The 23594-nt window shown below is 36.8% G+C and overlaps 1 protein-coding gene across 2 annotated transcripts in view; it reads left to right on the top strand.

Moving 5' to 3' along the window:
- Positions 1 to 23594, top strand: part of LOC149564602 (uncharacterized) — a 77433-nt gene that overhangs the window by 30002 nt on the left and 23837 nt on the right. Inside the window, exons 2-4 of one of the 2 annotated variants that reach the window (XM_089818151.1) lie at positions 7482 to 7582; positions 22735 to 22812; positions 23142 to 23213. In XM_089818151.1, coding sequence (XP_089674277.1) covers positions 7482 to 7582; positions 22735 to 22812; positions 23142 to 23213 — 251 coding nt within the window. The remainder of the gene's footprint in view (positions 1 to 7481; positions 7583 to 22734; positions 22813 to 23141; positions 23214 to 23594) is intronic. The other variant, XM_089818150.1, reaches the window with a different exon arrangement.

Here is a 23594-nt window from a genome sequence, read left to right as displayed (position 1 = left end):
TGCAATTTGTATGCGTTTATGCTTTTGTAGCGGTAGGAGATATAAACCATACTTGTGATACTTCATCAACAAACAAGTTGTATGATTGTATTGTCTATTCTCTATTATGTCTTATTTTACCTCATGGTCGGGAATCTTAGACTGTGAAGAGTATTTGATTGTTTATCTATTTGATAAGTCATTTTTGCTACTCTAGCTCATGAAATGACACTTTGTAACTTTCGTCTAGTTGTTTGTCATGACAGCCAGATCTCTAAGCAACCTTCATTTGTTATTATCATGATTATCCAAATTAAGGCATTGAATATTTTGAAAGTGAATTGGCTATCTTTCATAAAGACATCGCCCACGTTATGAAGGCCGAGCATCGTCGGGTTTGAGGTTGTGTGAAATTCTATGTTTGTCGGAAACCTCAAGCAGGGTTTGTCTTCACTATTATGGAGATTCACTATGTATTCATTTCGCCTCGAAGGAGAGGAAGGTCGCGACAAACATTATGAAGAACCACATCAAACAGAACAAAAAGAGTTATCCATACCATGCGATAGTAATAAGGAGATTAGTAGCATGCTGTGTTGTGTATTATTTTGGAGATGCAATAATTCTAAGAGATGTGCTATAGACATTAGCTTATGAAACGACATTGTATGTGTACTTGCTGTCTATCCAAGTTGTACGACAATTGGAGAGTGAAATTCTTATTTGTTTTTCTTTTTCGTATTCTGTAATAAATGGTGATTGGGTTTGCAATATGTGTGTATCGTGAGTTCCAGATCACTATGTGATTCCTGTATTTGAGCTTGCAATTAGAGGCACACTTAGTCTATTGAAGGCCTACGTTAAGGCCAAGAGTGTGAGACCAGTACTGTTCACGTCATCAATAATTACAATCTTGATTATCAAGGAGGATGGGAAGTGTACATAAGCTGTTGAAGAACCTTCCTCAAGCTTTATTGGTTGTTGATATATTGAGGCTTGCTGTTGAGATACTTATGTCTTCAAGATTACATTATTACTGTGTCAATCTCGAAATTATAATGCACAGTGCATTTGTTGAACATAATCTCACACGAAGGTGATTTTGAGGTAAGAAGCATCTTCAATATGGGAGTATTGCAAGTAATTGCATGTAAATCTCTCCATTTTGAAGTATTCAGTGTTCAATAGAGCTCTACAAGTCTCATTTGTGCATAATACTTTTCAGCAATGTACATGTATCTACACTTCGTTTTAAGTCGATCTTTTCAATTTTCAATTGTTATACTATATGCCGCGGGCTAGCAATTTTGGCAATTGTGCTGGTTTTTGTTTTGATATGCTTAAAAGAACTCATATTAGTGCTAGATATAAACCCTAAACCTCCATTTCGATGAGCGTAGTTAGCATATTCTTTTAACTTGCTCTTCTAAAACATGTACAATCCTTTTCAGCTGATCATTCTTTTAGTCTTAATGTTTATTGGGTGTTTACAACATCGATGCTTGTGCCATAGATTTTGTGATTTTGTTTAAAATATTTATCATGGATCTTTAATGTGCCTTCATAATCCCAGGTAAGCTTATTAATCTGCTTATTTGATTATGGTTCTTTCTGAGATTGTTCTTTTTGAGATTGTGTTTGATTAATGTTGCGGTCTTCATAAGAGTGTTATTTGTGAAGGAAATAAATTGTTAATGATGGTTGAGGTGTACTTTTGTGCTTTCATTTCACTTGAAAAACATTGTGGCTGAATGACGCACAAGAGGTGTGTGGACATGTATTTGGACATATATTCTATAGAATAACTCTTGTGAGTATAGATTGAAGTATCTTATCTCATTCTATCATAAATGGGTCTTCTTATGTTTATATAGATAAGTATTCTATAATTAATGACTATAAATAAGAGTTGTTTTCTTAGCATTGATTTATAAATATTTCTCTATGATAGGTTGATTTTATCTCACTTGGCTGTAGGGTGCAGCAAGAAGCAATGAGATGAGGATGTTGCTGCTTTGATGATACATATTTAGAGGAAGATGTTTTAGCTTCAGAGGGAGGTTGCATCAGCTATCTTCTCGTGATGATCGAAGTTGTCCCTATTGAGAGTGAGCCTCTATGAAATCTCAGCCATTTTTATACATGTTAACGAGTTCATCTTTGCGAAGGATAAGTTCAAGGTGATATACCTTGTTAACGAGTTCTTCTCTGTGAGAGAAGTTCGAGGTGAAATCCCTTGTTAATGATTTCATTTTTGTGAGAGAAGTTCGAGGTGAAATCCCTTGTTAATGAGTTCATTTCTATGAGAGAAGTTCGAGGTGAAATCCCTTGTTAATGAGTTCATTTTTGTGAGAGAAGTTTGAGGTGAAATCCTTTGCTCCACCCTCTACAAGTAGGTATCGTCGATACAACCTTTGCGATGAGACATGGTGAGATGCATTCATCTCTAGGAGAAGTTTGAGGTGAAAGCCCTTGGATCCACCCTTTGTAATGAGGCATGGTGGAAAAGCATTCTTCCTTGGGAGAAGTTTGAGGTGAAAGCCCTTGTTCCACTCTCTGTGATGAGGCATGGTGGAAATGCATTCTTCTCAGGGAGAAGCTTGATGTGAGAGCCCTCATTCCACCCTCTATAATGAGGCATGATGGAAGTCATGTGTGTGACTCCGTGATGTTAATCTTGTGCTAGTATGAGGAATAATGTTATGACGAAATAACACATTTTTATGAGAATCTATGTGATGAGAATTTATCCTTGACATCTTTGGTTGCAGCTAGGTGTGACTGCCATACTAAAGATCTCTCTCTTGCCAAGAGGGAGTGTTGAAGATTGTAGTTGCGATAGAGATATTTCTCTCCAGTTTTTTTGTATGTTGAGAAAAAGAGAATATGTTTATGATAATATTATATGAAGATACAAGTGTCACGTGTCATGCGAAGAGGCATGCATTTGAAAATATTAAAGGACTTGTTTTTGGAAATTAAAGAGACCTTTGGTTGTGAGGTGAAGAGTCTCTCAATTTTATATACATGTATGATTACTTTGTGTGTTATAACACATCAAGTGAAAAGCATCCTACTTGCATATTTATTATGAATAAAAGAGATATTTTGTTGGTGTGGCTGGGTTTATCCCTCCAAGTGGAAGGGTTTTCCTAGGATAAATCTTGTGGTTTTTGTGCTTTTTTATTCTACTTTTCTTATTGCTGTTTATATTTTCTGGGCAAAACTTTAACATGGGTTTCGTCTATAAAGGATATTTCTAGAAAATCAGGTTCATGCAATGAAATTTCGTGTAGAAGTGGAAAAGGACAATCATTTCAAATGAAATATTTTTCTAACTTTATATGTTGCAAGCTAAATTTGGTTACTCAAAATCCCATGTCCCAATTTGGAAAATTAATTGGAAATAATATTCCAAGACTGCTTTGCAACCGTCAACATAAATTAGTGAATGGCCACTGTCATAGAAGATGCTTCATTTAAATTTTAAATAGTGCCAAATGGTCATGGAGTTTTCCAACAACCCCACATTTTGATAATATAAAATTTGAAGGTATAAATTCTTACAGGTCCATGAAGTAAATATTATATTAGTTTTTTTTCAAGTCTTGCCTTAGTCCATGGAAATATTGGAATGAGCATTTTTGGGACAAAGCAAGTGTTAATGGGATTATAGAATGCAACACAGGGTTTGAGATGGGTATTTTCAGATTTGAGGGTTTGTCTTTGAAAGGGGAAAAAATTAAAATACTTTAATGGCATCATCGAGCCTCAATTTTGAGGATAGATTAGATAGTGTATTAAACTTCTTGTTTAGGAAACTTAGGATGACTTTGCTGCTGGAGGAAAATTTTCTTTTAAAAATTGTGAAGGATGTGGTTCCTACACTTGTAAATGCTAACCAATTGGTAGCTCACAAGAAGAAAGAGGTAAAGGTCAAGTTGATGAACTTGGATGTAACAAAAGATCAATTAGTTCTACATTTATCTAAAAAGGAAAAAAACTGTTTGATTCCCTAATTAGTCTTTACTAGGGTGGAAACATTAATAGGAAAATGATATTGTGAAACAGACCTAGATCCATAGAGATGTGTACATCGGATTCGGTTTCTAGTTACATGATGGTCACACAACTTTGTGACTGACATGTAGCAGCTGGGGAGAAGGTTGGAAGACCTAGAGCTATTGAACTTGGCTTTGAATGTGTTCTCATTTTCATGACAAGCTTTTGTTTAGGGCAATTGTGCTTGAAAGAACGTTCTCTCTTTTGAGAGATTGTTGGATGACTCTATCCAACAGGTAAGTTGAATGGAGTCAAAAGCTAGCAAGAAGGGTGGTTATGATATTGCTATCGGATTTAAGGGTGGTTAAGAAGGGTGGTGACAATAATTTAATCTTTGTTGGAGAGATTAAGGGAAATAAAAGAAAAAGAAACAAAAGGGTAATGGACGAGGTTTCATCCTCAAAGCTAGGGAAAGACTCGAGTAAAACCAAGTGCTTCATGAATCATAAGTTTAGTCATTATGTATCAAAGTCTCCAGATAAGAGGGACAAAGGGGAGCAACAAGAAGAAGTGGCAACCTCTGCATATATTATAGGGGTTAGAGTAGTCAATTTGTATTAGGGTATAGGGTGAACCAGTTTTAGTAGCAATGATGGGTAACATCATGGATTTAGAGCCTTCCAATTTCTAGGAGTAGACTAATAGGCTTAGAAGATGCCATGGTGAAGTACATATTCTCATAGATTATTAGTAGGTAGTTGATATTCTGACCAACCTCTGCACCAAAGGGAAGTTTGAAGTTTTCAACAACAACTTAGCTTGGTGTAGAGTTCCTTCCTCTCTAAGAGGGAGTATTGAGTATTTTAGGCTTGGATGAATACTTCCATGTCAGTTCAGCGTGGATGTATCAGAAAGTAGTAAAAGTTTGAGTTATCATATTTTGCATTTTTCTTTTAAGGATTAAATTGAATTTTTTTATCGCATAGATTCATAGATAGTTGATATTCTGACCAATCTCTCAACAAAAGGTAAGTTTGAATTTTTCATGGACAACTTAGATTAGTGAAAAGCTCCTTCCTCACTAAGAGGGAGTATTGAGTTTCTTTGGCTTGAATGGATACGTCCATGAAGGTTCAATGTTTATGCATTGGAATGTTTGATAAAGTTGTTTGAGTTAGTATATTTTGAGTTTCAATTTCAAGGATAAAGAGAAACTCTTTTATTTAGCTAATTAAATCTGATAAAGAGTAGATAAACACTAATGAGTTGGACTTAACTTTGAGGATGCTTTTTGGAAAATTAGATTTTTAGCTAAATTGTATATAGATAGGAGCAAGACAGAAGATTGTAATTTGCAATAAATTTCCCTGCAACTGTCACATGAATAGTTTGTAGAGATTTCCTTGTAAGTTTTTTGAAGGAGCGAAAGATTGATTTAGAGGTGTAAATTATCTATGTATTAGTTTTTTGCTTTTGCAGTTGAAATTATAATAGTTGTGTGATGAATGCAATGTTAGAAAAATAAATTTTGTTTTTTTGGACGTTAGGACTTAAGTCATCTTGCTTGAAACTTTTCACCAAAATTGCAGTATATGCCTACCGACTATTTCTAGAATAGCCTTAGATGGAGTAATAGCTATATTTTCAAATCCAAGTGGGTATCTTGGCAGAATACATGCAATACTCTCATATGCTCCAATAACCGAAAACACTCAAATTTTTTTAATATGTGATCCATTCCATCGTCCTCTCATGCAAATTTATTTTTGTATTGTATTTCAGAAGTAGAAGCTCGCTTCTCCTTCCCATTTGCAAATTCAAGTTTTGCGACTAGAGGAGAGCTTCTATACTTTCTTAAACCTTTGTATCAACTATTGTGCCCTATAGTTAAATCAAGAAATTAACCTTTCTTTTCCTTGGCTCTCTTTCATCCCAATGATGGATCATGTAGTATGATCTGAAGTGACAACCTTTATCGATTCAGGAAACCTTAGGATATGAATGTCATTTAGATAATTAGTCCCAAGTATGACTTTGACAGCTTTGAGCATATCTTGAGAGGGACAATAAAAACTCTTCTTGAGATGAAAATTTGTCAGACTATCTTTATGATACTAAGCTCTCCCCATCTGTGGATTGACCATTGCCTTATAGCCAAAACTCTACTATAGTGAGACAACACACTAGAGAGGAGCTAAATCAAGCCACCAAACAGAGTTCTTGGGGTATAAAACCTTACAAATCTTGACTCCTAGACGCTACTGTAAATAGTATTGCTACTGATGAATGGACTATAGGTGCAAGCAAATAATCAAATCAAGTAAACCAAACTTCCAATAATTTTAGCTTCTAACATCATAATGAGCTGATATTATTAAGGTAATTTTCTTTCAAAATAATAGGCACTAGATGATTCCAATTATTCATGTCCTTCATCATTCTTTGCCCTTTGTAACAATGTACACCCATTTTCTTTTCAAATTTCTTATTTCCATGTAGCAACTCCCTCTAGAAGAGAGTTGCAAACAACTCCAGCGATATTTTCTTGACTGATTCAATCGCCAATTTGTAGTCCCCTTCAACTTTAATTGTGCAATATGTTAAGCTGCTTTCTACTCAGATTCTGAGGTTTCCCACTCCTCATAATATGTGCTTAAAGAAAAATGTATAGAAACTCCCATAAAAAAATCACGAAAAGAGCTAATTATTATCTTTTTATCAAAGTTCAATTTCAAGGGAGGTTTGCCATTATTATAAATTGAAGTCTTTACGAATCAAAATCTTAAGCGCTTTTAACAAATGAATATTGTTGGTACTAACATTTCTTTGTACGTTAATGCCTTGAACTCTTTATATTTCAAAACACGGGTCATTCTATTACCACCCTGAAAGAGTGGTTAATGATTATTAAAGCTTCAGGCTACAGTTATCATCTCTCTCACAGTAGTTTTGAGATGCTACAGAATATCCTTGCTTCAAATAATATAGCTAAGTATTATTAATCAAATTGTTTTCTACCTCAGAATTCTTGATATCCCTTTTGATAGTGACTTGGGAGTTTTCTGATTAGGCCATTCTTCTACCACTTTTTGTGGCTTTAGAAATGCTATAGATGGAAAAGCATGATGTCTCCCCTTGGTTGTTGGGAACAATATAGTAACAAACAAAATTAAGGTTATTCTCAGAGGCCGTGATCCAATTAATGTTTAATGTATCGTACTCCCTTTCCGGAGGGACCCATTTGCCATTGTCCTCTTAGGATGACTATTGTTAATCCCACTCATGGGCAGATGTCATGAGATACTGTTGTGCTCAAGTATGCCATGGTATTTAGTCTTTTGCTCTTTCTTGTTGGAATCTTAATCATTGAACTTTTCTTGTCTCTTAAATAAATATCATGATTGCTTGGCATACTTATTCTTGTGTTTGGGAGTTGGAGAAGTTCCTTTCTTAGCATTTAAAGAGGATGGCTTATTTTGTAATGCTACATATGTTTTCAGGCAGGAGAGTTGGCTAGGCTTATAAAGGACAACTTGCCTTGTAAACATCTTATTATTTCAGCCGAAGAGACATTTCTTGAGTTCCTTGCACCATCCTCCAGGTAAGATCCTGGCTTTGTAGTTTCGGTTTGCCAATGGAATGTAATTTTATGATTATTTGCACTTGATTTGTTAGTTATTTAGCCACCTATGAGATTCTTTGTACTTGATTTTGTTGCATCCTTGTTTCTGTCTAATGCTATTTTACCACTTAAAGTTTGGATATGTTATAGATTCCATTGCAATATAGGTAATTTTTCCTGCTAGTTCGATTATAACTTGTGATTTAGAGTTAAGCTTTATTGGAGCTATTGAGGCTGACAATAAAGAATATCTGCCAAGGTGCTTGTTATTTATTGGCTTTACTTTTAGCCATTTTAGAATAGCCAATATAATTGTTATATAATATTTTCACGAACAGAGATTAGAACTTACAACCATCCCCTGTAAGAAACAGAGATAAACCAATACTAGCCAGTGGTGTTGTGTTATACTGTTACTTGTTGACCATAGACACAATTAAGGTGGCCCTGAATGAGAAACTTACCTTTTATTAAGTACATATGTATCATTTATATCATTTGAATCTGATTCTGAAAAACTGGGCAATATAAGAATTTCTACAGGCTTATGTCACTTTCATAGGCCATATGAAGATGCCAATTATATCTACTTTGTAAAGATGTGATACTTGGGTCTAGATCTAGGAACAGGATTGTACCAGTTACCCTGTTTCTCTTTCTATTCATGCTTTGAACTCATTGTGGATGTTGGGGTGTGCCATTATTTAATCTTTAGCAGTTGTCTCCGTGTCCTGGGTACAGTATTTATTTTTTGTAGTGGCTTCCTTACTCTATTTTAAGTGCTAAACTTCTATTAAAAAAACATCCAAAACATCCATGAAAGTTCCATGTGGTAATGATTGCATGTATCACACTTTGACTCATTTTTCTAGAAATATTTTGACTACGAGCTGTTCTACACAAGTTTATGTAAAACAGAGAATGTATTAGTGGACTTCCAAATGCCAGGTTTACATCTATTGCAACATATTCTATTTTGCCTAAAAGCAGTAGCTTAGATAGCATGGATATTGCACAATCTGATAATTGAAGATTAATCAGATGATAATAATGAATGGCCTAAGCTCATAATGTAGACACAGAAAGGAAACACAAGGAAGCCTAGCCAAAAATATATGAAGTATTTAAAATCTGCTTACAAAATGTCAATCAATCCTTCAATGAACAATCGATATGCAAAACGTTTATAATTTCAGTCGGTTGGGTGCGTGGAGTATTATCTTTCTATAAACTACTCATGCGTATTGCTTCTAGTAACTAAAATTTCTATTGATTTGTTTATGTAAGTTGATAAGTTGAGGAGCAAACCTATAACCTCGTACTGTAAATAATAAGACCCATTGTAATTTGGCAAATCGTCATTCACAGTGTTAACTGAATTAATGTAGAGATGGATGTAGGCAGCTTACAATGCCTACTGTTATGTTTGATAATATTGGTTATTTGACAATATATTAATTGTTCGTATCAAGATGGTTATTACACTTGGGTAGTTGTTAAGTGTTGGTTGGTTGATGGTTGGGTTTGTCATCGCAATTGTTGGGTTTTTAAAATATATTGCTGTGTATCATCAAGGAATGTAGTATGGTATGGCTGTATGAATGAGAATCCTTGGCTGACAATATCTAGTCTTCTTCTTTGTAATCGACTCATGAGTGAATAAAGATATATTTTTTTAACTCTTGTACCTGGTAGGCATTGTCATCTTTATTATTATTTTATATGTAATTTATTAAAAATAGTAGTAAATATTTGACACTGTTCCCTTAAAAGAAGTCGGGTCAGAGTTGTATGATTCATGCCCTTAGATCCCAATAATGAGCAAAGGCAAGAAGAGGCCACTAGGTGGTCAAGACCAAGTGATCTAACGATCTTTAAGGATTGTAGAACAATGAGAACAAAGAACATTATGAGAAATATGTGACAAAAGTTTAGTTGGACAATTCCCAAGTTAGAGCCCTTCTAGAGAGCAAAGTAAATACAAAGCTTTAGCCAAAGTCGTAGTTGGGAGGAAAGGAAATCATCCAACAAGGAAGGTGCAAATCATAGGTGGAGTGGGAGGATATTGCTAGATACTTACCACTCGTAGACGAAACATATTTCGACCTTGTTGACTAATCAAACAACCCCTCCACACAATCAACGTTAGACGAGGAGTACGAAGAAGAAAATCTTCAGTTGACAGACATATTCCATTGCGTTGAGAATCGATCATCTCAAAAGGAGCTAGAGTTGGAGGATTCAAATCAAAGCCCCTTGGACATAGGGAGTATAGGAAAGAGTTAGAGCTTGAAAGTACCCAAGGTGTTGGGGACATTGGAGGTGGATTTGTAGAGGAGTATAGGGAAAGCATGAGAACATAGCAGTTGGAATTGTCCACCTAGGTTTTAGACAAATAGTAGCAAGCATTCAAGAAAGATGGTGACTCCTTTGACAAGGCCAAATGTGGATGAACAAAAATTTGTCAAGGTTAACAGGGAATGAGTTTGAAGATCCTATGAAGCACTACAAGATGTACAAGTCTATCTTGATAACCATAGCCTCCTGTGATGCGTTGAAGAAGGCATTTGAGGTCACTTTCAAATTGCTATGTGATGATAATGAGATAATCATTGAAATTTACAAAACCAAACAATGGAAACATGGGAGCGTACTGTCGATGTGACTTTATGCCACTACCACGTGCATAATCGAATGCTAAGTATTTCGAATGAAATAAAAAGCTCCGATTTTTCTTGAATAAGGATGCTTATATGCTAAACAATGTATGTGGATTGTGCGATCAAGTGAGACAACCCCAAGGTTCTTATTTTGGACTTTAACTTAGTGTTAATGATGTGATATGTTGGTATTAGGAAGGGATTTCTGTTGTTCATTCAATGTACATCAATTACTTCAAACACTTCAAACCAAACAAATTGCAAATGAATAAGGGTCTAGAAAGCCATTCTACTCCTAGATTGCAAGAGATGATAGAATACCTTTGTGACTACTAGACTTAGCTTAGCCATCAACATCAACCAAGCTAGTACAATATCCTAAGATCAATGTAAAATGTTCAAACTATTACCATACCATTGATGTTACATTCCAATTTTTGGCTCAATTTAAATATGTTTATACAGTTATTGAGGATTCATGTGAAGTCAGTTGACAGGTAAAATTAATTATGATCATGTGAAATGGTAAGATAGTTAATTGTTATAATAGATGTGAAGATGACATGTTAATTAATCATTATGATGCTATTATATTGTTATCTTGAAATCTTGGAAAGTTAGTTATTTGTCATAAATTCATGGGAAGTGAAATGGTGGTTAGCCGCTATGATGGTTTATGAATAATAACTTGTTATAGTAATCATGATTATATTGAGGAATATGATCTTATCGTGGAGAATTTCTTTAATTAGGCACATAGGTCACCACCTATCATAGGACAAATGGGTACGAGCCTTGAACCATCATGGCTAAGGGTAAACAGCCAGGCAAGCAAGAGTGTACATTGGATGACGATGAGCTAATCAGTTATATTATATATCACTTAATAAAAAGAAATAATTGAGCATAAATTGAACTCTGAACAAGTTGGTACCTTAATAATTGTGTTATTTGGTTGAAACCTCTTGATGTTTAAAGCATGTCCTAACATATCGACACCATGATACCTAAATATCTATACATGTACATACATGTATGTGTATATACGTAAACCAGTTATACACACACACACACACACACACATATATATCAAAGAACGTATACACATACTTGATATTTGATGTATACATAAGAAATATATGGTTGGGGCATACACAAGCACATGTATATATATACATACATAGGTATTTATAGATACCATGATGTTGTATGGTAAGATAGTGTTATTATTTCTTTCATCCTTGGCCAAAGTCTTATTTAATTGTCTTGAGCGGCCTTTTTGCTTATTCCTTCATCAGGCTTTAAGTCATTTTGGTGGCCAAATTTTTTAATATTATAATTGCCACATATGCTGATGACTCTTCATTTTTGTAACTCTAATTGCTGTGTTTTTCTTGTTCTTGCTTGTAATGGAGCATGTAAGTTTATATGCAATGGTTCTCTTTGCAATTTGCAAGATGCCAATTCTCTTACATTGTTGGTCGCCATAGCTCTGCTAATATAATTCTTTCACAATTGTATATAGCTCTGTTAATTCATATCACAGTCACTTCTTATTTTTTTCTTTACACAATCGCATTTACGTATGTATAGCCGCAGGGTGATCAGAAGTTCACTCCATTCTACCCCAGCCATTTGGGTCTGAAATTCATTTCAATCTTAGTTCCATATCTTGGCAAGATCTGCTATCTTAGTTGCCTATTCCAGTGATGTGCATCATTACTGGTGCAACCTTTCACACCATGAGCCATAACAAGGGCCATGTTTCATAAGATCTCTATCACACTATTCATGATTCTTGCGACATATCCTCTTCCAGTGCTAAGGAGCCGACCAGATATTGTGGTCTCCTTTATCACAAGGAAGTGGTAGACCTTACAGGTCATGCATTCTTCTTTTGATATTTTATTTATTAAAATTCGATATAAGAGGTTCTGAATTCTTAGTTGGAAAGAGAAGGAAATCCTTGTTAAGCATAGAAAGAGTCTTACCCCGGAAGGAGTGACATTTGTTTACTCATGCTTGGCTGCACTTATATTCATATGAACTAAAGAACATGTTATAATTGGAAATTGTTTTCTTAGCTGAACTTTGTTTTTAAAAGAATCCAATCAGTGCAAGCTTATACAGAGGCATCTTCCATATGCTTCTGAGATAAGAGACAACACATTTAGGAAGAGCCAATTTATATTTTTCAAAACACAACATGAATCTTTTATAATGCCATGGCCCAGGTTGGGCAGATGCATTGGCTGTGATTACAAATGCCTATACATCCACTCAGTGATTCATTCAAGAAGACCAACATGGTTGAGATGAAGGGTGTGAAATGACAATCTTTGAACTATGGTTTAATCCTGCATGTTAAATGAAAAAGAACAATCAATAATTTAAACAAGTAATAAAAGATGTTTAAAATCCGTGACAGCTCATGGTAGTCCAATGTTTAGATTTTGTTTGTCTAGTCGAGTGGTGGGTTGACACTCTATTATCAGGATGCTCAGTGGCTGGACAGTGGTGGCCCAAGCCCATTCCCAGGGGAGTGTTGGTTGTGTTTTCATTCTTTGATGTCAAAAGTTGTCTAAGGAGCTTGAAGTGTTCAAAGAGCAGCTAGTGGAAATCTGGATGATAGGAGGATCAGCTGCTTTGTTATTTGCCAAGTGTTCAGTTGGGATCTGAAGTCTTTTGTCCACGTTGCCTTTATTTCCTACAGGAACTTTTTTCTGCACACCCGCCTATAACCTTCATCCAATATGCTCTTTGCAATAACTTCTGTATTTGCAGCATTATGCACAGTATGACATAATTCTGTTACATCACTTTTTGTTAGGAATATATCTGCTCTGAGATTCTATTTCTGGCTTTCAGAGGTAAGTCTAACTTAGGCGGGAATGGTTCCTTTTTGGTATTACTGGAAAATACATGCCGTGAATATTGACAAGCGTTGGTTATGAATCATGATGGCCCTGTTGCTTGAAAGCGGCAAGTGTTTTCAGCTCATTAAGTCTGCTATACATACTTGTTTGTGATGTCCCCTTTTTCTGGGACATCATAATTCGGTGTTGTCAGCTCACTTCGCCATGGTTTTGGGGGCGAAAAAGTTCTTTATGGGGTCCAGTTTGAGATTTGGCTTAGACATTTCTAGTTTTAGACCCATTAGAGCAGTTTTGGCAGGTCGTCCGGATGCTTACTATTTTTAGTAAGTAAACAGAGTTCAGTATTCTTGATATCTCAGTGTTGGTTTGGAAGCGTCTCACCGAGAGCTTTCCAATGAGCTATTGCACGTGCTTATCCAAATTCGTTTGGTCAATTATTTTAATACCTGATGATTATATGGTTTACAGACTAAGTGACTTTTAAAGTTCATTTAACTTGTCACTTTATTTAGAAAAGGTACTATGTTCATTTAAGTGACTAGAGGACAAAAAAGGTGCTTTATCCCACATTGCTTAAAAGAGCGTACATCACATTGGGAAAAGTGATAAAGGTACAACAAGCTCCACATGGGAAGTTATGAAGAATATAATATTCAAAGCAAATATGAATCTGGGAGCTGGAAACAGTGACTGGTTATCTCTTTGCGGACTCAAACCCTTGAAGAAGCCTTTGGAGGTTGGATGCAAACCTAACCTTCTTACAGGTTTTATCTATATTTGCCAATTTGACTGTTATTTCTGTTTATAAGATTGGATTATTTGGATTGTTGCATGTTATTGTATTGTTGTTGTATAATATAGTAACGTTATTTGACGGCTATTTGTGTTAACTGCTGGTTTAAATATGTACTTCTGAATATTGGAGGAATAAAACAATCTTTTCTGAGTTTTCTTGAATGCAAGTCTGCTGGTTACAAATCAATTAAAGTTCTAGAATTTATATCGGATATTGGTTTTCTGTTTGGTTTTAAATCTGCAAGTTTATGTCAAGGGTTTTTTAGTAAAATATCCGGAAAGGGATATTACATTGTTAGGTGGATGAATGAACGGACAAGGGACTACAAGTTTGTGGGGACCATAAACTAGATGCTATTGGCATTTTGGCTAATTCTGAACGTATCCTTGCTGCTATGATGAGCTGGCAGCTTCTTGGAATCATGACTCTGCAATTTGTCTACAATGCAGAGATGCCACGGTGAAAGAAAGGAGTAACAGGTTCATCAAAAACTCTTCTCCCATTTTGAGGATATTCAGATTTAGCATATACAGTTCGCAACATACAGCTTGATATACTCGGACATTTGGATGTAAAAAAAAGGTGGCAAGTCTTGGTAAGATGGGCGTCTGTCAGACAGTGTAATGATTGTTGTACTATTTTGAGAATATACACATTGAATGGTGATGAGCTGTGATAAGATACGCAGCCATTTTTTTGCAAAGAAAAGCAGATTTCATATTGATTGGGTGCTGTGTATGAAAAGAAATCAGGTTCAATATTTTCCAATCTATGGAGTGTATGCATGACAGATGGGTAGCAATGGCATGAAAAGTGTTTTGAAAGGTTGCATTACTGTGTTTATTTTATGAGTCTTTTATCTTCTCTTGGTAATGCAAGAGTTTAAGCTGAGTATTATTCTTTTCTTATATCTGATACTGGAAAGGTGCATGCTTGAGATTGTGGCCTTTGCGTTCTGATTTAAGCCATCCATTTAACAAGAGTTGTAGCTTTTAAGGGTTGAAGCCTGTAACTATTTGTGAAAGGTTGGAGCCTTGTTGTATTGGGTTGTAGCCCATTGTTGTTGGAGACTAGTGATACCATGGTTCTTACCTAAAAGGGTTTCCTCGAGAATAATGTTTGTGTCCTTGTTCTCTTGTGTTCAATCAGTTGTGTTTATGATCATTAAAATTTTGAAACACTGATTCACCTGTGTTCAATCAGTTGTGTTCATGGTCATTAAAATTTTGAAACACTGATTCACCCCTCTCCCTCTCAGTATTTCCTTTTTTCAGGGAGGGCTTTTCTCGGTTGAGATTGTGTGGGGATACTTTAGGGTCTATGGTCAGGACGTTAAGCTCTTGACAATGCTTCTCTTCTCCACCAGATGCCAAGGCTTGCATGAGACAGAGTTAAGATCTGCATTCAAATGTCTCCTAGTTATGGGTATTTTACTCTTATGAATTTGGAAATTTCAAGTTGAAGGTATGTTAGATAGTTAATATTGTTTAATCAGCTATTCCCTTCAATGTTTAGAAATCGGTTTTCCTTTTCAATGTATTACGAAATCAATTAAATTAGTTGATTTTTCAATCGAACATGAAATGTAACTGCATGCATGGGATAGGCTTACTTGATGATTGTTATAATTGTCCTTCATTCATGTGAATATAAATATGAAAGCATCTTTTATTTTCATTTAATTGTTATAAATAGCAATGGGATAAAGGGGATGTTATAATGGTTTTGTTGCCCTAATTGATATTGGTTATTACGATACAATGATATACTGTATAACTACTTGTGCCCTAAACAGTATATATGGACTAGTCTGAATTTTGCAGATGTCACCCTAGGCGGATTTTGGTTTTGGAATTTAGGGTATTGCAAACTTAAATTCTTCAATTTAGTTTTTGAATTATATCTTATTAGTAATCAAGATTACTAATTAGATATACGGGTCAAACTAAATTTTAAATAGCAATATGTTCATCGACATGAAAATGTAATTACATGATGAAGATCTTGTTTACTTAAATTGATTATCAATGTTTAACCACTCGTTCTAATTGAATACTCCAATTAGTAGTTATGATATTGCAGTCAAACTGATTGTGATCGTTAATCTCTTTCATATGTTAATCTCTTTCATATGAACATTAAAAACAATTGTTATAACTGCTTTTCATGAATATGAAGTAGTCACTGTATTTGGATGATATGCTAGTTGTTAGCTAAGGCCTAGGAAAAGGGGTCGTTACAATTGACACTATCCATCGATGCCTATTAATGTGCAAGCAATAATCAAAATTAGCTCATGAATGTGCTAGTTGACCATGCAAGGCAAACTTACAATCAACAAATAACTAGTGATATGGTCTATGTGAGTCTCACAAAGATGCTTCCAAAATTACTTTCATTTATCTAAACTACTTTTCCTCAACATAAAATAAAATCTACTCTAAGTGAGGAAATGTAGAAATTATGCAACACTCCAAAGCAATACAAGTAATCAACCATGAAGACTAACAATGAATTAGCAATTACTTTGATAGCATTACAACAATCATTTCAACGAGTCTCTTCCATTTGCCTTTTATATTAGTTCTCAGTGCAATGAAGGGCTTTGACTGATTTGAAATCAAGAGCCAAAATTAATCCAATACAGCCCTAGTATACCTAACTGTTACAAGCATTAAATGCTGGGCAATTACAATGGGGAACCACCTTGTGGCCAGTAAGAATGTTAAATTGCTTTAACGAACCAATAAGAAAAACACCTTGATCATGTGGAACAGGTTTTGAGGAGTCTTCATTAGCACAAGTTGGTGATCAACTTGGAAAAATGCATATTCATGAAGAAGGAACTTGTGTTCCTAGGGTTTGTCATCTCACAAGGCACCCTCAAGATGGATCCTAATAAGATTGAAGCCATTGTCAACTGGCCGAAGCTTATAGGAGGAGGCACCAATCCATGGGCCAATAGTGAAATACCATGTGGGCTTACAACAAATCTTCTTTTAGAAAATAATCTCCTCTAACTTTTTACCTTTTTAGCAAATTCAATGATTCTAGAGATAATATTGTTAATATTGGAAAAAAAAAGTGTCATATTCAACCTCATCCATGTAACTTGCAAGGATGGTGCTTTCGCAAATTCGTACTCTACATGTGTAATTGAGTTATGCCCATTGCAACAATCCACCGCATTGAATGCCTTTTAAGTTATAATTTCTATTATAGCAATCTGCAAGTTGAATTGAATGCAAGTCTTGATTTTGATATGAAGGCTCCCGTGATGAAGGTTAACTCCCGCAACATTGTTCTTGTGCTTGCCATCGCGCGATCTGTATTGCCCTATCCGCATGGCTCCTTCTATGATGTTCCTTCTGCGTTTGTTCATGTGCCCTCCGTCGACCTTTGCTTGCTTTGTGTGTTTTGTTTTTTGTCGTTCTTTCTCTCTCATGTCTAGAGCTCCGACTTCACGGGCGCAAGGCTCAGATTGGTCTTTTGTCGTCGGGATCGTTGTGTCTGTGTCTAACAGATTACTGGCGTTGGTTTTGGGTTCTTGCTTAACCACTGATTGCATTCTGCTTCCGTCTGAGCCTGTGTTTTTCACAGGGGTTTCTATCATTGCCGACAATTTTTGCTTGTGTTTTTCACGATTTTCCTTCATCTTCTTTCATTGTTTGTTCACCTTGCTGTGCCTTGTTGGGTATCTCCATCAGTTTTTGCAAGAGTTATTTCTGATATTGCCAGGTCGGTTCATTTTAGCTGGAAGTTGTATTTGTCTTTGCATGTTGTAACTTGTTCTTGCAGGGGTTACATTTGTCATTGCTGACAGTGTTTTGGCTCTCTCATACGGTGCTCTTCTCTACAACTTCGGCTGTGGTTTGTATCCTGTCTGGTTATGGCAGACTGTATTGACTCAGGCTCAACCCATGGCCAACAACTCCTCACTTATCAGAGGTTATGTGATAGAATTTCCAAGCTAGAATCTGACAATGTTCAGTTGAGAGAGCAGGTTACCTCCTTTACTGTTACCATTTGTGAACTTAAGAGTACCACAAACTCCAATGCGGCTCGGTTCCAATGTTTCTTGTTAATTGCTAGAATGGTAATGGATCTTTATGGTCATTACCTGGTCTTCTACTTGATGCTGTGGGGTCCGCAAATATTCTTATCATATCAGAGACTCATGAGAGTCCTGTGCGTCCTCTTCCAGGTGTCACCAGTTTTCAGTGGTTATCCATTTGTAGAGAGGAGGTTCGTGTTTCCGGTGGTGTATGAGACTCAAGTGGTGTGGCCTGTTTGATCAAGGAAGATATTTTCAGTAGTACTTCTATTGTACACTCAGACATGTTCGCCATATTTATGTGGGTCCGCATTGATCGTAAGTGTCATCGTCAGAGAGATCTCTATTTGGCCGCTTGGTACTTTCCACCGACTGCTTCTCACTATGCTATTCATGGTATCGATGACGGAGACCTTGTTATTGATCTTTGCTAGACTATCTCACAGTTTGCTACTCTAGGGGACACTATTATTCTTGGGGATTTCAATGCGAGAACCAAAGTACTGCAGACTTCACTTTACGATTGTAGTTCGGATTCCATATGCTCCACCAAGATTGATCCTACTTCTTTAGGGCTTCAGAGATATTCTGTGGATGCTCTTGGGCCGTTATCCATGTATGGTAGACATTAGTTGTGGCTTTGTGAGTCTTCTGGCTTTGTGATCTTGAGCGGCCTCTCCTGCTTTCCTAGTTCTGAGCTCTTCACTTGTTGGCCCCATTGTGGTGGTGCTAGTGTCATGGATTATCTTCTTGCCTATCCCTCCTTCATCCCTTGCATCCGTAGTTTCACCATCTTGTGCCTTCCTCTGGCGGATCATGCTCTCCTCGGTATTCATTTCTCCCCTCTTTGTGCTCCCCCTCTCATGTCACCTCATCATTCTTCTGTCATTGCTCGCTCGCCCATTCGCTTTCGTTTTATTGATGGTGACTGTAAGCTCTTCTCTACTCATCTTTCGAGATTCTTCAGCCCTTTGTGCTTCTTGGATTCATGCGAGGCTGCCTCCATGTATGACTTGCTCGCGTCGACTATCCTCAAGTCTACCACCCTTTCCATTCCTCATCATCCTCCCTTGCTCCTTTGCAGCAAACGTTATTTTACCTGCCCCATGAACCAGTGGTTCGATTCAGATTGCAAATCCTTCCATTGTGTTATGCGCTCTACTTTTGAGGCTCACTCCATTGACTTTGCCAGTATTTGCTCATCTTATCCCCGCTTGCTTCGGAGTAAGAAGTGTAACTTTGCTGCCTCTAAGTGAAGTCTCGTTGCTCCACGCTGATTCACAATCCCCAGCTCTTTTGGCGCACTCCTTTCCCCCATAATTCCCCTCCACCTTCCACCCTTGACTTTCACTCCCTTACCTTGCACACCATGGCTCTTTATGACATTCCTGAGCAGCCTTCCATCCACCCCTCCTTGCTTGCTTTCGTATGCTTTTTCACCTCTTCCCACAGTTATGAGGCAATCAGATCCATGAAGTGTAGTAGAGCTGCTGATGAGGGTGGTTTCCAAGTTGAACTTTTCAAGTTCGGTGCCTCAGTTCTGGGCCCCTATCTCTCTACTCTTTTTAATAGAGTGATTCACACTGGGTTTCCGACCTCCTGGTCTAGGCATTTGATTTATCCCATTTGCAAGACCAGCCTTGTCTTTGATCTGGGGAACTACAGAACCATCATGATTGGGCACACTTTTGCAAAACAGTTTGACACAACTCTTAATACTATGCTCGAGAGGATTGGTTGTAGGGCTAGAGGGTAGGGTGGTTTTCGGGCAAACTATCAGACTATGGATCACATCTTCATGCTACAAGCTATTATTGAGGAGGTCAGACACAGATTGGAGAAGGTCTATTGTTGCTTTGTTGATTTTTGCAAATCTTTTGATTCTGTTCCTAGGGTGGCTCTGTTTGAGAAACTTAGGGAGATTGGTATTTCTGAGATGCTACATATCGCTATTATGAGATTGTATGAGACCGTGGTTGGTAGATTCTGAAATCCTGAGGGCTTCTCGGATCCGATCCATAGCACCATTGGGGTTAAGCAGGGGTGTCCTCTCTCTCCTACTTTATTTGGGTTATATATTGATGAGCTTGAGGACTTCCTCTTGAAGTCTTCGCTCTCAGGAGATGGTTGTTATCTTCATCAAGTTCTGATCTCTATCATTCTTTTTGCGGATGATGTTGTTCTCCTTGCTTCTTCTCTAGATCGGTTACAGAGACTTCTTGATGGCTTGGCTTTATTTTGTGATCAAAGATAGCTTGTGGTTAACTTGGGTAAGACTCGGGTCATGATCTTTAATTGTTTAAAGACTTTTCATCTTCACTTCATATTTTAGGGTCAGGAGATTGAGATCACTTCATCCTACACATATCTAGGGGTTATGTTTTCCGGTTCGTGGTTTAGTATGAGACTAGCTATTTAGCCCAGAGTTAATAAGGGTATGGGTTCTCTTGCTTTGCTTGAGAAACAATGCTTCAGACATCACTTCCAGGATACCTCGTCTAAGCTATCTCTCTTAGATGCTCTTGTTTGGCCGACTATTCTTTATGGTTTTGTGGTTTGGGGCCCTTCTCTTCTTAGCTCTGATTGGGCCTCGATTGAGCGAGTTTAGACTTTGTTCTTGAGGCGCATTATCAGATGTCACAGGTTCACTCCTCACAGTGTCATTCTTGTTGAGTTTGGTGCTCATCCTTTTAGACTCACGACCATTTTTGACTTGGTTTGGTTCCTTCATTGCCTTTGTGGGTTTGCGGATACTGCTAGGGATCGGGACTGCTACTCCTATTTAGCTTATTGCTCTTCTGTTTCCACTGTGGCTACTGAGTCTGGTTCTCGCGTGCGATGTTGGTATGTATAGGTTTCTTCTTTGTTGAGTTCGATTGGGATTGACACATTGATCGTCTCCCCCCTTTTAAGTTTTCATTGGATGCCCCGGTTCATCTTCTCCCTTCTCGGTAGGAGTTAAATGAGCATGTTCGTCTTGATATTTATAGATGTTACATTACTACTACCTGGGTTAACCCTCTTGACAGGTTACGCCCATGGATGTCTTTTTATGCGGCGCACTTTTTGGAGATTTTTGATGGGATTATTGCCTATCCTAGCTATCTCTCATAGTGTTGGTCTCATGCCCTGCGGATCCCTTTAGGTTCTTTCAAAGTTGGTTCTCACTATTTTCGGGCTCAGACTGATCATCATATTGACAATGGGAGCGGATCTGTATGCTCTGTAGTTTAGGGGAGGTGGAGAATGAGGCTCATTTTCTTTTTCGATGCCCTATTTATTATGAGATCAGGGGGAGATTCTTTTGTCTGTTCTGGGAGTGCTTCTCTCTCTATGACTTCTTCAGCTATTATGATCAGAGATGCCTTGCACTGTATCTTCGTAAGGCCACCATGCTCTGTGATAGCACGATCCAAACACTGCTTCCACCTGGGCATTCGTCTACTAAGCTCATTACTGCTTTTTTTACACCATTTTCCCCTTTGCATGGTGTGAAAAGGCCCTCTAGCTCTATTCGACCTAATGGGCTTTCCATATGTGTCAGATCCCGCTCTGGTTATTTGCACCAGAGACACTCCTCTGTGACTGGCCGGAGACAATGCAGTACCTCTACACATCAGCATGTGTATCATTCCGTGACTGATTTCTTTTTGCCCAAGAAAGCCTCCTAGTGCTTTCTCTGTCTCTGTTCTTCGTTGCTATTTCTTTGGTTGTATTCACTTATTTTCAGACACATTTGTGTGCTCCTGCTGGTGTCAGCCTCACTGTTGTAATCTTTCAGTCTCATAGACCTCTCTTTGGTCTTTTGTTGGACATTAATATCATTATATTATCTTATCTCTCCCACTAGGACACTTGGGATGATCTGACTAGCTGAAGACGAATTGGCACCACCTTAGAATGTTTATCTCATAGATTTGATCTATCCGTTAGTGATGAGAAAATATCTCTTGATAGTCAATAATATTAATCCTTAAATGATTGCGATTGCTCATATTCCTACATTGTTCCCATTAAGTCGTCCTTCAAAGTTTTTCACCCTAAAACCTTCTCATTTACATGTTCATGAATTTGGCCTTGTACTTGAATTTTTCCCAAAGCTCTAATTCCATGGTTAGTCATAGCACAAGTGGTCTTTTAGTAAACCATACTAGCTTTTATGTTGCCTCCCCCCAGTGACTACAACTCCAAAGTAAAACCACGTCTTGCAAGTTGTTCGATGATCGTAACATATCTCCATGGAGGAGATGCTTGATTATATTTGAATTGTCTATTTTCTTTGGAGGCTACTAAACTTGAATCAGTAGCCTTTCTAAATAGATTGCTGTTATTAGATTAATAGTGCAGACTAGTGCCCACTCCTGACCCATAACTGGTTTGTTTTTGTGATGGTAGGGAAACATGAGGAGCTCAGCTTTTCATGAGTAAAAGTAATAATAAATGTTTTTTTGCTACATTTAAGTGGTCATATAATTACTTGAAGCCTGTGTTTTGTTTTCAGCCACACTTCAGCTTTTCATAGTTTCTTTAAAGCACACGTACTGCGATATTTGTGTTTTTTTATAATGTTGTGCAGTCTACAACAAAATTTCACTCTGGGTGTTTCATAAAATGCAAATGTTCCGAATGTAAAATAAATCAAGGCACTAATTCTCGGATAATTCTGAATAGGTTATCTCGTTTATTAATTGCTGGTATATCTAGTTTATCATCTGTCTTGAATTGATCTGTACTTGGTTTTGCAGTTTAGAAGATATATTGGAGCTTGAGCCTATGATTTCCTACCACAGAATGCTTCTTCATAGGCTTGCTGAAATATTTGGGTATATATTTTTCTATTATTAACTTTAATATATTTTGGAGTGGCAAAATGTTTTCAAACTTGCTATCAGTAAATTCAATATATGCATATTCTGAATATTTTTTGTTTATTGAGAGATTGCATGTTTAGAATCAAGAATGCTTATCTGTTTTTGGATTATTCCTATTCCTCAGTAGAAATATCGTGCATGAATGAATTGCAGTAATTTGGGTTTCTGAGCATACAATAGTTTTTCTAATTATTCTGCATATGACATGCCTTCTTTTGTTGTGAAACTTTTATCCCATGAAGTTAATCCTTACACAGTTACACCTACTTTTGCATTGGCAGTTTAGCTCATGAATCTGTGGGAGAAGGTGACGACCGTCATCTTATTGTAGAACGATGCCAAGATTCCTCCATGTATGTAAAAATAAGCCAAGTGACATATATGGTCAGCAATTTCGATGTTTTCGACATTTACTGTTCATGTATGGTTAATTTAATGGAGCTGAAAGTTTCTCTTTCCAATTTACATCTTATAGATTTTGATGCACAGCAGGTTGGTTTTAAAAAGGAAACATATGTGTGCGAACCCTGTAAATTTTATGGATGTGACTTTGTGGGTTTTATATAAATACATCTATTAACAAATTCATTATAATTGGAAGGTTCTACATAAATATGTTTTAGTATCTCAAGTAGCATGGTAGAATGGTAATGTATATGAGGAGGTTTCAAGGGAGTCGCACATTATTCGTAACTGAATGTTTCAGATTAAATGTGTTTAGTACTATAAATAGT

The sequence above is a fragment of the Cupressus sempervirens genome, chromosome 3 (genome assembly GCF_028749045.1).
Source record: "Cupressus sempervirens isolate cs-2001-9-10 chromosome 3, ASM2874904v1, whole genome shotgun sequence".
Taxonomy (NCBI): Eukaryota; Viridiplantae; Streptophyta; class Pinopsida; order Cupressales; family Cupressaceae; genus Cupressus; species Cupressus sempervirens.
Note: the sequence above shows the minus strand (reverse complement) of the source record. Positions and strands in the feature narration are given on the sequence as shown.